Below are 16,405 nucleotides of genomic sequence, written 5' to 3'. Positions count from 1 at the left end.
CCATTAATTATCATCTAGTGAAGTTACAAGCTGTGTGTTTGCAAGGAAAAAATCTCAGGTTACTTATGTAACCATGGTTCCCTGAGTAGGAAACTACCGGTGTGACTATAATATAAATATGTGCCGGGAGAACACATCATCCAATTCTTCATCTGATCCGAAGCATAAATAAAGTTTGCTTAAATTTTTTATTCATTAAAAGATAAGTTAAATGAATGTTTTATGCCTTCATTTAATAACCAAAAAAAGTGCAAATACGCAACAGAATTTCTGAGGGGGAAAAAAGTTTCATAAGGCTATTTTAAGAAAAACATGAATAAATTTAGTTGTTTTTATGCATTTAAATAATTAGACATGCTATAACGAAGAATTAGGTCACAATAAACATATGGTGAAGAAAAAAATCAAACATATCATAGGTCCATAAATATGTAATTTTTGTAAAACTTTTAATAAATTGATGTGAAAATGTATGTGTTATGATTTTAATTAATTATACATTCTTTTTGATTGATACAATTAAATTAAACAATTAAAAAGGAGTTTAGAAAAATTAAAACTGAAAAAAATGGAATCCAGAAAAATTTGGAATGGAATTTGGAAAAAAATAAAACGGAATTTGAGAAAAAATAAAAAGGATTTCATAGGGCCCTATATATCCCAAAACCAATCTATGGTATAGTGCTGGAGTTGCTAACAGTAAAATCTAGCTGAGGGGAGGGGCAAGCACCCAACTCTCAAATGTGAGGGGAGCTCGACCTACCCCATGTTCCAATGCTGGAACAGCTAGCAGTAATTTACTTAGCTGAGGGAGCGACACACCCAGTTATCAACAAGAGAGGGGGCTCAACCTAAAGCGTGTTCCAATGCTGGAATGGCTAGCAGTAGGTTACCTAGCTGAGGGAGCATAAACCCAGCTCTCAACAAGAGAGGGGGCTTGACCTACAGCATGATCGTTAGAATCAGAAGGGTAAGCTAGCCAAGAACTCAGCACATCAGAAAGGCTGAGGAAGGGCCTAGTTTACCTGATGCTGCTGGTTCCAGATGCTTTGAAAAAATGGAGAAGTCAACTCTCACGTGAGAGAAGAACTCTGAATTCAGAAAGAAGTAGCGTGCCCATAGGAAAACGTCTCAGGTTACGAATGTAACCATGGTTCCCTGAGAGGGAACGAGACACTGCGTCCTCTGAGGGGACACTATGGGGAACACCTCGTCGTGACCCGTGTCTGAAGCATACTTTGAAAAACGCCAACGTGTTGGCCGGCGACAGCCTCTGATGTCACTACCAGCGCGACTATAAATACGCGCCCGTAGGACCCGTCACTATCTTCTTCGTGAAGCTTGCATCCGAAGCATGGCAGGGAGCTAGAGGACGCAGTGTCTCGTTCCCTCTCAGGGAACCATGGTTACATTCGTAACCTGAGACGTTCCCTTTCAAGGGAACTTCGAACTGCGTCCTCTGAGGGGACACTATGGGGAACAGTATACCCACGCCGCCATGCTGAGGGGAGTGCAGACCAGAATCATGGCAAACACTAAGTACCAACTCTACCGCTTTTCTCTTCACCGGGAGTCGCCCCTGGGACGGTCTGACGGCTGCCTTATGACATTATCCCTTACGGCCAAAGGCCTAAGCTACATACCCAACTTATCCTGTAGGGCCCTGGCCCGGGGTAGAGCTAAAGGCTTGGAATCACAGAGATTCCTTTAAAGGGATACGGCTAAGAGCCTGGCACTTTCCTCTACCAAGTCTTTGCCTGTCACACAGGGGCTACTGCTAGCTTTCGCAAAAACCTGCCGAAAGGGCTGTCCCCACAGCACTCTAGTAGCGGCGCCCTGTTCTAGATAGGTATCCGAGGATACCTAGTCGGAGTGCCCAAGATGAACGGGGCTTAAACCAACTCAAGAAAGGGCACGAAGCAGCAGCGCGAAGCCCTTACCATCTAGGGATTTTAGAAAGAACGCAGAGACTAGCGTGCGAACTTACCACAATGTGGATTTCAGAAAGTGCGCAAAGACTCCCGTGCACACTTACCATAACATGGATTTAAAAATACTGTTCTAAGGAGGGGTTCTCGTGGAACTCTGTCAGAGCAGCTCGTAGAAGAATGGCCCGAGAAGAATGGCCTCAGCCCCTGCCTCAGCAGGATGCCTGCTCTCACAGAGCGTCTCAAACAGTATGTGGTACTGGAGCGCTCTGAAGAACCGGGAATCAGTCTCTCAAGAGAGGAAGACTCCGAGCTTTCAGAAAACTTCTGACCCTTTCAGAAAAGGGGAGCGCTGCTGAACTACCCGAGAATTGCCCACACAGCCCCCCCAAGTTGAGGGGGCTTGGGGTATACAATAAGTACACACCGGTTGGATGAAGCCCAAGGAACACCGGGGCGAATCATCCCAAGAAAGGGAACGAAGCGGAGCGCGTAACCCTTACCATACAGGATTTTAGAAAGTGCGCAGAGTCTTGCGTGCACACTTACCACTTTACGTGGATTTCAGAAAGTGCGCAGAGACTTGCGTGCACACTTACCACTTTACGTGGATTTCAGACAGTGCGCAAAGCGTTAACGTGCACACTGACCACCATGTGGATTTGAAAAAGTACACAGGCAAGCGTGTGTACTGAAAGGTTACCTGACAACCACAGCATGTGGGAGCTCACATTCAGAGAGGCCTGTGAAGCCTGCTACCTGATAACCACAATATGTGGGAGTTCACCTACAGAGAGGCCTAGAGAGGCCTACTATCTGTTACCAGATAACCACCTCAGTGGAAACTGAAAGCAATATGGAACTCGACTCCAGGGAGGCCTGGTGAGGCCTACTACCTGACAACCACAAATCGCGGGAGCTCGTTTTTAAGGAAGCGCACAGTATGTGGGAGCTAAATCTCCAGGGAGGCCTGGTGAGGCCTACTACCTGGCAACCACAGTATGTGGGAGCTCTTCTTCAGAGAGACCTGATGAAGCCTACTATCTGAAAACCACAATGTGCTATTTAGTGGAACGCACAATATGTGGGAGCTAAATCTCCAGGGAGGCCTGGTGAGGCCTACTACCTGGCAACCACAGTATGTGGGAGCTCGTCTTCAGAGAGACCTGATGAAGCCTACTATCTGAAGACCACAATGTGCTATTCCGTAGAAACGCATAGTATGTGGGAGCTAAATCTCCAGGGAGGCCTGGTGAGGCCTACTACCTGGCAACCACAGTATGTGGGAGCTCGTCTTCAGAGAGACCTGGTGAAGCCTACTATCTGAAAAAGCCACAATATGCTATTCCGTGGAAACGCATAGCCTGTGGGAGCTAAATCTCCAGGGAGGCCTGGTGAGGCCTACTACCTGGCAACCACAGTATGTGGGAGCTCGTCTTCAGAGAGACCTGGTGAAGCCTACTATCTGAAAAAAGCCACAACATGCTATTCCGTGGAAACGCATAGTATGTGGGAGCTAAATCTCCAGGGAGGCCTGGTGAGGCCTACTACCTGGCGACCACCGAACGTGGGAGCTCACCTTCAGAGAGACCTGGTGAAGCCTACTATCTGAAAACCACAATATGCTATATAGAGGAGACGCACAGTATGTGGGAGCTAAATCTCCAGGGAGGCCTGGTGAGGGCTACTACCTGGCAACCACAGTAAGTGGGAGCTCGTCTTCAGAGAGACCTGATGAAGCCTACTATCTGAAAAAACCACAATATGCTACCCCGTGGAAACGCATAGTATGTGGGAGCTAAATCTCCAGGGAGGCCTGGTGAGGCCTACTACCTGGCGACCACAGAACGTGGGAGCTCACCTTCAGAGAGACCTGGTGAAGCCTACTATCTGAAAGGACCACAATATGCTATTTAGTTGAGACGCACAGTATGTGGGAGCCAAATCTCCAGGGAGGCCTGGTGAGGCCTACTACCTGGCAACCACCGTATGTGGGAGCTCACCATCAGGGAGGCCTGATGAAGCCTACCACCTGATAACCACAATATGTGGGAGTCCACCCAGCCCCTCATGTTGAGGGAAGCGATGCTTGAGGTGCATAACAAATACACACTGGTTGGATGAAGCCCAAGGAACACCGGGGGCGAATCATCCCAAGAAAGGGAACGAAGCGGAGCGTGTAACCCTTACCATACAGGATTTTAGTAAGTGTGCAGAGTCTTGCGTGCACACTTACCACTCTACGTGGATTTCAGACAGTGCGCAAAGCGTTAACGTGCACACTGACCACTATGTGTCTTTGAGAAAGTACACAGGCAAGCGTGTGTACAGAGAGGTTCGCAAGCATCGCAGAGGCGCTGGATCGCACGGTAGCGGTGAGCTCCAACCCTCTTTTCTAGGCGAGGGGAGCATCACCTGAGGCAGTAAATACAGAGCTTCTTGCCATAACCACCACCTCCCCGGAAGCGCCAGGTGGCCAGGCGGCCCCTCAGGGTGACCTGGCCGGACATCTATGGAATTCCCTGCAGTGCTGTGCCAATTCTTTGGCCACCTAGCTACTGTAAAGGAAACTCACAGAGATTGTTAGTAGACATATAACCACCAGCAACATAACGTCCATAAACAGGTAGAGCAAGGGTTACGTACTCACCCACCCTCCTGTACTGGAGTCCCGCTGCGGGGCGCCTCCTTCTGGTCCGGACCGTCAGTAAGGCGGTTGCTATGAACATAGAACCAACCAAAACATCATAGGTCCAGGAAGGAGACTGTTATGTGAGAGCCGTCCACCTAACCTCGATCAGGTGGAAAGCTGGTGGCTACAGGGGAATTAGGCAGGGGAGGACAAAAAACAGAGGTTAAAAACAGAGGTTAAAAACATCCGGAGCTACTAGGTCATCCTACCGCTCTGACCCGGGCGAGGAAGCTGCCTCGTCCGAATCACGTCCCTCAGACCCTGCTTACCGCTCCGTGACCCACGGTTCCTCTTGCCCCTACCCTTAGGCGGGGGAGGAGCGCGAGCCGCAACACTAGCCTTCTGCGCCCCTCTACGACCCTCAGATCGAGATGGGCCAGGACCCCTGAGTTGCTCGGGCTCGGACCTGGACCTTCGTGGAATGAAGGATTTAAAGGCCGCTGAGCGCGCCCTTGCCTCCCTGAACTTCCCGACCACCATCTCGACGGAGGTACCAAAAAGCTCAGAAGGCGAGACCAGAGCATCGAGAAGAAACCCCCTTTCTTCCTTCCCGATGTCAGCCAGGTTCACCCACAGATGTCTCTCTGTCACCACCATGGCCGCCATAGACCTGCCCATGGCGGAGGCGGCCTGCTTGGTAGCTCGGAGAGAGAGGTCTGTGGTGCGGCGCAGCTCGGCTACCTGGTCGGGTGAAAGGCCCTCACCTGTATCCAGGTCCTTCAGCAGGTCAGCCTGGTAGGCCTGGAGCACCGCCATCGTGTGCAGTGAAGCCACAGCCTGACCAGCTGCCACGTATGACCTGCCATTTAAGCGGGATGTATCTTGGAGGGGCTTAGATGGCAAAGCGGGAGATTTAAGAGAGGACGTTTGCCCCACAGAGAGATAGCAAGCCAGCGTCTCTTCTACAGGGGGCATCCTCTCATAGCCGTTCTCATGCAAGCCCTCGATATTAGCATAGCTCGTATGCTGAAACCGGTGGATGAGAGAGGAAAACGGCCTCTTCCATCCCTTTTGGACTTCTGCATGTAAGTCAGGCAAGAATGGAAGGCTCACCTGGGCTGGAGGGCTATGGTCAGACAAGTACCGCTCAGCGAGGCGACCTCGTGGCGCCACTGGCACGCTTCCATGGCAAATCTAATTTTGCAGTGGCGCGATCCATAACCTCTAACAGCTCCTCATACGCGGGACAGGAGGATTGAGAAGGCTCAGCCTCAGCTTCTTCACCACTCTCAGACATCTCCTGCTCTTCCTGGATAGAACCCAGCAGAGCACTAACTTCAGTGTCAGAATGGGTTAATGATACCACATCTGCCTCCCGAAGTTCGCTCTCGTTCGCCGCCGGAGAGTGTGAAAGGGAAGGTCCCTCTCTACACTCCTCAGCGAGATCCATTTGTGATCCCCACGAGCTCATTCTCCTCCGTGCTTTGGCAACGGAGGGACCTGAGCCGCGGGATCCAGATGGCTGTCCCTCTTTCCTCGAAAAGAGAGACAAACGAGAGTGGAGCTTTCTCAGAGAGAAACGCTCGCAGTGCACGCAGACCGCCCCCTCAAGGACATCACGCACGTGCTCTTCGCCCAAACAAGAGACGCATAGAGTGTGTGTGTCATCGGGTGTCAGATAACGCTGACACGGATGCACACACTGTCTAAACGCCTTGCTAGTGGAAGCCATGATGAAAACAGTAATAGATCGCTCTTACCGTTTTGGTCGTTTCTCAGATGCACGCTTCAAACAAAACAGTCAACTGAAGACGAAGAAGATAGTGACGGGTCCTACGGGCGCGTATTTATAGTCGCACTGGTAGTGACGTCAGAGGCTGTCGCCGGCCAACACGTTGGCGTTTTTCAAAGTATGCTTCAGACACGGGTCACGACGAGGTGTTCCCCATAGTGTCCCCTCAGAGGACGCAGTTCGAAGTTCCCTTGAAAGGGAACCTTTTGGTAAAGGGGATCACTGCTAAACTATAATGAAAACAGCCCAAGAAGAGTGAGGAATTCAACTCCTCGGAAGGGGAGAGAACTCGAGCGCCCGAAAGGAAGCACCATGCTCATAATAACCGTCAATGCTGAGGGGAGCGATGCTTCAAAGTGATAGACACACTTGTATAGTGGAGCCCAAGGTACCGGGTCTAACCAACTCAGAGAAAGGGAACAAAGCTAATACGCTAATACTAATGTACAGGATTTCAGAAAGTGCACAGAGTCTTGCGTGCACACTCACCCCTTATGTGGATTTTAGAAAGTGCCCAAAGTGGTTGACGTGTTCTCCCGGAGCCTTTTTATACTATAGTTGCATGGTTAGTGACGTCATGGGCAGTTGCCAGCCAATGTTTTGTTGGTGTTTTTCCATTTATGCTTCAGACATGGGACACGATGAGGTGTTCCCCATAGCGACCCCTAGAGGACGAAGTTTGAAATTCCCTTGAAAGGGAACCAGCTGTTTCTGTCACTTCTGGCTAAAATATCAGTCCATAATCCATAATAACACTTTCAATGGAGGAACTGTTCTGATGAAAAAAAAACTAATTCAACTATATGGTAGGCCTGAGGTTGAGTTTTCAGCTATTTTTCATTTTTCGGTGAACTATTCCTTTAAATTAATTTAAAGATAATTTTCTTACTTAAAAATCCCAGTTAATATTGGCTGTTTTCTAGCTAGTATGCACTGTAAATAATTGTTAGATTAATGGTTTTTCTTTTGTATAATCAAACATGCACTAAACCAATAACTCCAATCAAAACCTCCTGAGACCTAGTCAATTTCTGACCCAACAGCATAATCATAATTCTAATAATAATTATCATTATTTATAGGGTAAATGGGGCAATAATCCAAGGGTTTGAGGATGATGTTGGGACAAAGACATCTTTCTACGGCTTCACCACCAACTCTCTCAAGAACTCCTTAATTGGTTATTACCAAGACGGCTTCCACAAAGTGCCACGTGATCCGGTAATTGACCCTCTCATTCACAATTTAGGAATTATTATTAATTATTGGCCTGCTGATAAACTACAGTGAAGTCTTTGACACAGGGCATTGGGTATATTTTTATCCCCGCCGAGACTCGAGACTACGTGATGCTGGCAGCTGCCATCCAGGGTGTGTCTGTAACCTCCGGACCTGATAAAGGGGACAGGTAGGTTTTAAAATAAGATTCCTACACGTTGCAATTTATGTCAAATAATAGGTTACAAGAAATTATTATTATTATTGTAATCATTTCCTCCTTTACAGTTCATAAATTGGAGTTGAAATGGCCAGGTCTCCTAAAAAACTATTAAAATTGACTAAAACTGATTACTGATTATTAGCCTACATAATATAATGAACTAGCCATATATACTCATAAAAAATGTGGATATAACACATATAAAGCCCACTAATAATAAACACTTGCAGAACATACAGTAATATAGGTAATTCATTGTTGTGTAAAATATATGTTGAATATACAAGCTCAGCTCCAAAGTGATTAAAAATATGGAAATAACATGATCACTATGCTGTATTCATTGTCGATGTTGAAATTAAAGGCAATAAATGGACACATGTACCCAAATTCACTCTGTATAATTGGGAACCATTCTGTAACAAGGAGTCGGAGGCGTTCGGATCCATATGCAGCATTTATTCCACAGAATGGTAATACAGGCAGGGATCAGGAATGGCGTCAGGTGTGTCAGGGATAACCAGAATCGTAACCAGAATTAAGCAGAGATCGGGACATGCAGCGGAGAATCAGAGTCGGAATACACAGTCCAAAGGTCAAAACACAGGAATAACAAACACAGGGGAAAAACGCTCGGAAATGTCAGACTGGCTAAACAAGACTTTGCAGTGAGTGAGAGTGAGTGTACTGCTTTTATGTGTGTGTAAATGAGGTGCAGGTGTGGCAAGGAAATTGGCTGATGAATGAGGTGCAGGTGTGGCAGGGTGATTGTGATGCAGTGACTCATGGGTAATGTAATTCGGGTGTGGTGCAAGAGTATGAGAGGTGCTAGTGTCCAAGTGACATCTGGTGGTTGATGGGTGGAATGGTCCTGAGTGGAGTGCCCTCTACTGAAGCTCATGGGCACTCCATCTAATGACCGTGACATAGCCCACCCCCAAAGGAGCGGCTTCCAGACGCTCAAAACAATCTAGGAGGGCGTTGGAGCGGAGGCGGAACAGGGGGAGGGATGGAGGGCCAGGTCCATGAGGAAGTGCAGTGGCCGGGGACTGGGGCAGAGCAGGCGGAACTGGAGCCCTTCCTGGGCCTAACTCAGGAAAACAGGAGCCCCTCCTGGGCCTGGCATAGGAAACAGGGACCCGCCATGGGCTTAACTCGGGAACGGGAGCCCACCATGGGCCTAACTCGGGAACAAGGGTCCACAAAGGCAGAGCAGGTGGCGTGGCAGCCCACCAGAGTGGAGCAGGTGGAGCTGGAGCCCACCAGGGAGGAGTAGAGGACCACCACAGCTGAGAAGACGGGACAGAAGCCCACCAGGGCGGTGCAGAGGACCACCACAGCAGAGCAGACAGAACAGAAGCCCACCAGGGCGGAGCAGAGGACCACCACAGCCGAGAAGAAGGGACAGAAGCCCACCAGGGCGGTGCAGAGGACCACCACAGCCGAGCAGACGGGACAGAAACCCACCAGGGCGGAGCAGAGGAGCACCACAGCCGATCAGACGGGACAGAAGCCCACCAGGGCAGAACAGAGGACCACCACAGCCGATCAGACGGGACAGAAGCCCACCAGGGCGGAGCAGAAGACCACCACAGCAGAGCAGACAGGACAGAAGCCCACCAGGGCAGAACAGAGGACCACCACAGTGGAGTCAATGGCACAGGAGAGCAAGTCTGCTCAGGTGGGACTGAAACAGAGAACATTAACAGGTTAATAGCGGCCTCCATGGCCGTGATGAGATGGTAGCTGGCCTCCGTGCCCATTACAGGGAAGGCAGTGAGTTCATGGAGGACCTCCGTGGCCATGACAGGACAGACAGAGAGTTGGTGGATGGTCTCCGTAGCCCTGACCGGAATGAATGAGAGCTCATTGACGGCCTCCCTAGCCGTGACAGGATAGGACGAGAGCTCTGAGATGTGACGAGGCTCTGCGAGTTCGGCTGAGATGTGACGAGGCTCTGGTAGATCTGTGGTGATTTGATTGGGTTCATGAAGATCAACTGTGACTTGACTGTGCTCATGAAGATCGTTGGTGACTTGACTGTGCTCATGAAGATCGTTGGTGACTTGACTGTGCTCATGAAGATCGTTGGTGACTTGACTGTGCTCATGAAGATCGTTGTTGACTTGACTTGGTTCCTGAGGATCGACTGTGCATCGACTTGGTTCCTGAAGAATGACTGTGACTTGACTCTGTCCTTGAAGATCACCAGTGACTTGACTCTGTCCTTGAAGATCACCAGTGACTAGCCTTGGCTCTGGAAAGTCCATGGTAACTAGCCTTGGCTCCGGAAGGTCAACGGTAACTAGCCCTGGCTCCGGAAGGTCAACGGTAACTAGCCCTGGCTCCGGAAGGTCAACGGTAACTAGCCCTGGCTCCGGAAGGTCAACGGTAACTAGCCCTGGCTCCGGAAGGTCAACAGTAACTAGCCCTGACTGTGACTTGACTTCGTTCATGAAGATCAACTGTGACTTGACTTCGTTCATGAAGATCAACTGTGACTTGACTGTGCTCATGAAGATCATTGGTGACTTGACTGTGCTCATGAAGATCGTTGGTGACTTGACTTTGCTCATGAAGATCGTTGTTGACTTGACTTGGTTCCTGAAGAACGACTGTGACTTGACTCTGTCCTTGAAGATCACCAGTGACTTGACTCTGTCCTTGAAGATCACCAGTGACTAGCCTTGGCTCTGGAAAAGTCCATGGTAACTAGCCTTGGCTCCGGAAAGTCCATGGTAACTAGCCTTGGCTCCGGAAAGTCCATGGTAACTAGCCCTGGCTCCGGAAGGTCAACGGTAACTAGCCCTGGCTCCGGAAGGTCAACGGTAACTAGCCCTGGCTCCGGAAGGTCAACGGTAACTAGCCCTGACTGTGACTTGACTTCGTTCATGAAGATCAACTGTGACTTGACTGTGCTCATGAAGATCGTTGGTGACTTGACTGTGCTCATGAAGATCGTTGGTGACTTGACTTGGTTCCTGAAGAACGACTGTGACTTGACTCTGTCCTTGAAGATCACCAGTGACTTGACTCTGTCCTTGAAGATCACCAGTGACTAGCCTTGGCTCTGGAAAAGTCCCTGGTAACTAGCCTTGGCTCCGGAAAGTCCATGGTAACTAGCCTTGGCTCCGGAAAGTCCATGGTAACTAGCCCTGGCTCCGGAAGGTCAACGGTAACTAGCCCTGGCTCCGGAAGGTCAACGGTAACTAGCCCTGGCTCCGGAAGGTCAACGGTAACTAGCCCTGACTGTGACTTGACTTCGTTCATGAAGATCAACTGTGACTTGACTGTGCTCATGAAGATCGTTGGTGACTTGACTGTGCTCATGAAGATCGTTGGTGACTTGACTGTGCTCATGAAGATCGTTGGTGACTTGACTTTGCTCATGAAGATCGTTGGTGACTTGACTTGGTTCCTGAGGATCGACTGTGCATCGACTTGGTTCCTGAAGAACGACTGTGACTTGACTCTGTCCTTGAAGATCACCAGTGACTTGACTCTGTCCTTGAAGATCACCAGTGACTAGCCTTGGCTCTGGAAAAGTCCATGGTAACTAGCCTTGGCTCCGGAAAGTCCATGGTAACTAGCCCTGGCTCCGTAAGGTCAACGGTAACTAGCCCTGGCTCCGGAAGGTCAACGGTAACTAGCCCTGGCTCCGGAAGGTCAACGGTAACTAGCCCTGACTCTGGAGAGTTCACTGGAACCTGACTCTGGAGAGTTCACTGGAACCTGACTCGACTCTGGAGAGTTCACTGGAACCTGACTCGACTCTGGAGAGTTCACTGGAACCTGACTCGACTCTGGAGAGTTCACTGGAACCTGACTCGACTCTGGAGAGTTCACTGGAACCTGACTCGACTCTGGAGAGTTCACTGGAACCTGACTCGACTCTGAAAATTCAACGGTCAACTGACTCGACTCTGGAAGGCCAACAGGAACTAACCCTGACTCTGGAAGGTCGACAGTGACTAACCCTGACTCTGGGAAATCAACAGGGACCTGACGGCGCTGGGCTGGCGGCCATCTTGTGCAGCGGCGCTGGGCTGGCGGCCATCTTGTGCAGCGGTTTTGGGGCTTTAAAGTCCTCTGCCTCTCCCACCGTGAAAGGAGAACCACATAAGAGTGCAAAGTCCATTATGTCCCTTAAGCTGCAATTAAACTCCCCTCTAGGCAACCATGATTTTACTGGTTCATTGAGTCCAAAATGGAATAAATCCTTAAACAAGACTTCATCGTCTAGAGGAACTCGATAAACCAATTCACAGAACTGTTGAACATAGTCCTCAATAGATCGATCTCCTTGCTTAAGATCTAACAGCAGGTCAACTGGATCTGTGGTTAGGCTGGATTGGTGATATGCTGACATTGAAACAGGAACCGATACCTCAGTGACAAGGGGATACCGGGCTGCTGGATCCTGGTATGGCGAAGTCTTCTGTAACCAGGAGTCGGAGGCGTTCGGATCCATATGCAGCATTTATTCCACAGAATGGTAATACAGGCAGGGATCAGGAATGGCGTCAGGTGTGTCAGGGATAACCAGAATCGTAACCAGAAACAAGCAGAGATCGGGACAGGCAGCGGAGAATCAGAGTTGGAATACACAGTCCAAAGGTCAAAACACAGGAATAACAAACACAGGGGAAAAACGCTCAGAAATGTCAGACTGGCTAAACAAGACTTCGCAGTGAGTGAGAGTGAGTGTACTGCTTTTATGTGTGTGTAAATGAGGTGCAGGTGTGGCAAGGAAATTGGCTGATGAATGAGGTGCAGGTGTGGCAGGGTGATTGTGATGCAGTGACTCATGGGTAATGTAGTTCGGGTGTGGTGCAACAGTATGAGAGGTGCTAGTGTTCAAGTGACATCTGGTGGTTGATGGGTGGAATGGTCCTGAGTGGAGTGCCCTCTACTGAAGCTCATGGGCACTCCATGAGCTTCAGGAGTGCCCTTCATTAGATGTGTCACATCTAATGATCGTGACACATACACTTCAATTAAAATATTAATGTTTTATGTTTCTGGAAAATGTTATGATCATTTGTTTATATATTAATAATATTGAACAATGAAATGTGTAATGAATTTCTTTACATTTGGTTCCATTTTTATTTTTGCTTTCTTAAATTTAAACATTTAAATAATTTGCATTACATTGGAATTCTAAAAGGCATTCTACCAGTTTGTGTTTTATTTTGTATTTATTTCAACGTTAGCTTGTCCTTTGCATACTAACTGCTGAGTTTATTTGACTATTAAAACAGGCCCTCAGAACTTTTTGGATATAATCCCAAAACACATCAGTTCAAGATGATCCATCCATCCTTCATTCAATATGTGACTCAAAGGTGGGAACATTTTTCTAAATATTATTTTGTCACTTTTCCCCCAATCTCCCTTAATGTAATGCCATGGTGTTATTGATCAACAGGTTCCTAAAATCTCCACTGCTGGAGCAGTTTAGAGATGTTTACATGCCCAGCACGGGTGCACTTATGCTTTTGGTAGCTTTGCACAACTGTGACCAGGTCAACAAACCTCCAGTGTTTTTTATTAATAAAACAGCATTTGAAATTCTTATTTATTGTTAGAATGGCCCGGAAACCTATTGGTCCAGCTGTTGTTAAAAAGATGTTGTGCTTGCTGACTTTTTCCCTCAGGTTTCTGCATATGGCTTTATCACAGAAAATTACAAAGACTTCTCAGATCATTACTATGACAAGGTGACGAAGCCTCTGGTCTTTTATGCCAACCATGACATGAAGATGGAGGGAAGTCTGTGGAAGCAGCTGCACTCTCAAAAAGTATTGTGGCTATATCAGAGACAAACAAATGACATGAACATTTCAGGGAAACCTGGGACATCTGAGTGAAAAAAAAGAAAGAATGCATAATGAAATTGCCAAAGTAGTACTTGTACTGGTGCGCCCTGATTCTGCTGCATAGGCAACAAAATTGAGAATGGCATTTTTAATAAGCTAAATTAATTATTTAACTCAAAGTGTTACTTGGAGAATTTCCAGTCTGGTTTCCCATCACATTACAGCACTGAGAACATGCTTCTATTCAACTAATGAGAAAGGTAAATATCATTTTTTATTTTATTATTTTACTGATATTTAGTGCTGTACTCTCAATCACAATACACACTTAGACAAACTTGAAAACTGGGTTTGGCTCTTTTGGCCAAATCTAGAAAGCAAGAATTTCTGTGTGAACACAGGTGACTTTAAATGAACTGCAATGGCATGACGGTCCCCAGGGTTCAATCCTAGGTCCTCTCCAATTCAGTCTGTATATACGTCCACTAAGCTAAATAATGTGGAAAAACAAAATAGCATGCTATAGCCATGCAGTTCAACCTAGCTCATTAACAGCAGATCAGATATTAATACATTTGATGTGATATCATTAAAACCTAAATGCACTTAAATGTTAATGGGATGAAATACTTTCAAAATCACTAGAGCTGCGACAACTAGATATTGTCACAATTATGTTCTGTTTTGGTATTGTTTCTGTATTCACATTTTCTGTAGTTCCTTTTTTAATCTGTTTATTTATGTATTAAATTTAAATTATTAAATAGCTGTACACCTGGGGCCCGTTCTTAGTACGTTGCTTATTACATCCGAGATCAAATGACACATCCAAGATGATATCATCGTGCTAATCATTATCCGGCTAATTGGGTTCTTCAAACACACCTGTTGTGTATGATTAGTATGGCTGGATTGCTTTATCGGAGATAATTGCGCGTTCATGTGTTGGGTTAAAAGGGGATATGTATTGATACTTGAAACCATGATCAGCAGTGCAGCGATTGGCTGGTGGCAAGACGGCAATGTAATGACGTCATATAATTTAAAATGTCACCCGACGAAAAACTTGACAAATTTCTAGACTTTTATAAGGAAACAGCCAAGCAAACAAAACTACATAAATGTTATAATAGATACATGAAACAGATAATAGATGCATGTTTTTATTTTATTAGAATTTTTTTCATTATTCCCAATTATTTATATTCGCAATTTATAATAGTTGTACAGTCTTTACATGTTTATTTCAATGTAGAAATTATCTATTCATTTCATTTTATATTTGGACAGATTTGTTACGTGACAGCATTAATGAAAGTTTCTTAAAGGTCAATATCATTTTATCTGCATCTCCTGCGCTCCATCAAGCCACTCTTATAATAGCAGTCATAACTCAAAATAATGCACGACTCTATTTTCTGTATAGCATGTGTGTAAGACTCTAATACAATTATGAAGTAATAATTTTATGACAAATAAATATTTCAGTGAGTAAAACTGTCTGTGTCTATAGTAGGCTGTTATGGACTACACAGCATTTTTATATTATTTTTAAATGATTATTATTTTAAATTATTGTCCCTGGATCAGTACGATACTCTTGTAATAAAGTAGCGGTGGTAGCAGACATATTTTGAGTATCAGTTCTGGTTGAAAAGAAGCGATCTAATCCTGTTTACATGAAATAAGCCTGCTCCCGAGCAGGTTTAAGCTTACGGACCTGTTGCTATGACAGCAGCTCCGGGATGAAGCTTCGAAGAACCAAACGATCCAAGATCACGCCAACTGAGTTAGCGACATGCGAAGAACGGCCCCTGTTCTGTTTCTCCCTGATTGTTTATCTTCTGTGTATCTCCTGCCTGGTCTTTCATGCGGATTCATTATTAAAAGACACTCTTTTGTTTATTTTTTACTCCTGCATTTTTTAAGCAACATGACAGATATACAGTATCCAGAGGTCTATTCTATGAATTATGTCCTATTGCACATAATTTATTTCCTGTGACCAGAATCCATTTCACTAAGGATGTTCAACCAACTCTGAGTTTAAACTTGAACTCTGAGTTGACTTACCCTGAGTTGCACCACAACTATAAAAAAGCCATTATCAATGTAGCGCCGATATTTCGATTCAACATGGCAACAGCTCCCGCCAAAAAGCCGGCTGCATACTTCAGACTCAACACAAATGTAATTCTTTTCAGTGTTATAATATCACAGGTGAAAACTGGCAGAACATTAGATTAATGAACTAATAGCTAATCATTTTATTGTATCTCATGTATTATCAAAAATACATATAAAATAATAATATTAATAATAATAATTTAAGTGCATTTTTCTTATTTTACAAATGATCTGCCAATAGAGTAAGAAATTACGGCAGTGTCTATTTACACTAAGTGGAATTAACATACTTTCTTAGCGATAGATCCTATTTACAGTAGGCTAAGTGCAAGTAGCTCTAGATGCTATTTACAGAAAAATGTACAGTGAAAATCATGATATATTCTATTTACCATGTAAAAGTAGCAGTTCTTTGCAACAGGCTAAGTGTAAATAATAATTAGATGTTAGTTATACTTTATACTGGCAGATACATACTAGGCCCATGTGCACCTCAGTATTGTTATAAATTAACAGGATGCAATAATAACAGATTGTAAAGGATTATATTTATTACAATTATAAGTAGTTGTATCATTATTAAACACTCGTTAGGCACTTTACTTCCACTTTTAGAACATTTTGTTCATTTTTATTGAAAATAAATTCTAATGTGACATGTGA

At 45.9% G+C, this 16,405-nt stretch overlaps 1 protein-coding gene across 2 annotated transcripts in view; it reads left to right on the top strand.

Annotated features, from left to right (window-relative positions):
* Window positions 1-14,220, top strand: part of st6galnac2 (ST6 (alpha-N-acetyl-neuraminyl-2,3-beta-galactosyl-1,3)-N-acetylgalactosaminide alpha-2,6-sialyltransferase 2) — a 162,671-nt gene extending 148,451 nt beyond the window's left edge. For both annotated transcript variants that reach the window (XM_059550408.1, XM_059550417.1), the window contains exons 5-9: window positions 7,435-7,573; window positions 7,657-7,760; window positions 13,058-13,141; window positions 13,225-13,321; window positions 13,454-14,220. In XM_059550408.1, the coding sequence (XP_059406391.1) occupies window positions 7,435-7,573; window positions 7,657-7,760; window positions 13,058-13,141; window positions 13,225-13,321; window positions 13,454-13,666 (637 nt within the window). In that variant the 3' untranslated portion in view covers window positions 13,667-14,220. The remainder of the gene's footprint in view (window positions 1-7,434; window positions 7,574-7,656; window positions 7,761-13,057; window positions 13,142-13,224; window positions 13,322-13,453) is intronic.
* Window positions 14,221-16,405: the final 2,185 nt, after the last annotated feature.

This window comes from Carassius carassius, chromosome 1 (assembly GCF_963082965.1).
Source record: "Carassius carassius chromosome 1, fCarCar2.1, whole genome shotgun sequence".
NCBI lineage: Eukaryota > Metazoa > Chordata > Actinopteri > Cypriniformes > Cyprinidae > Carassius > Carassius carassius.
The sequence above is the reverse complement of the archived record's forward strand: the minus strand, read 5'-3'. Positions and strand labels throughout refer to the sequence as shown.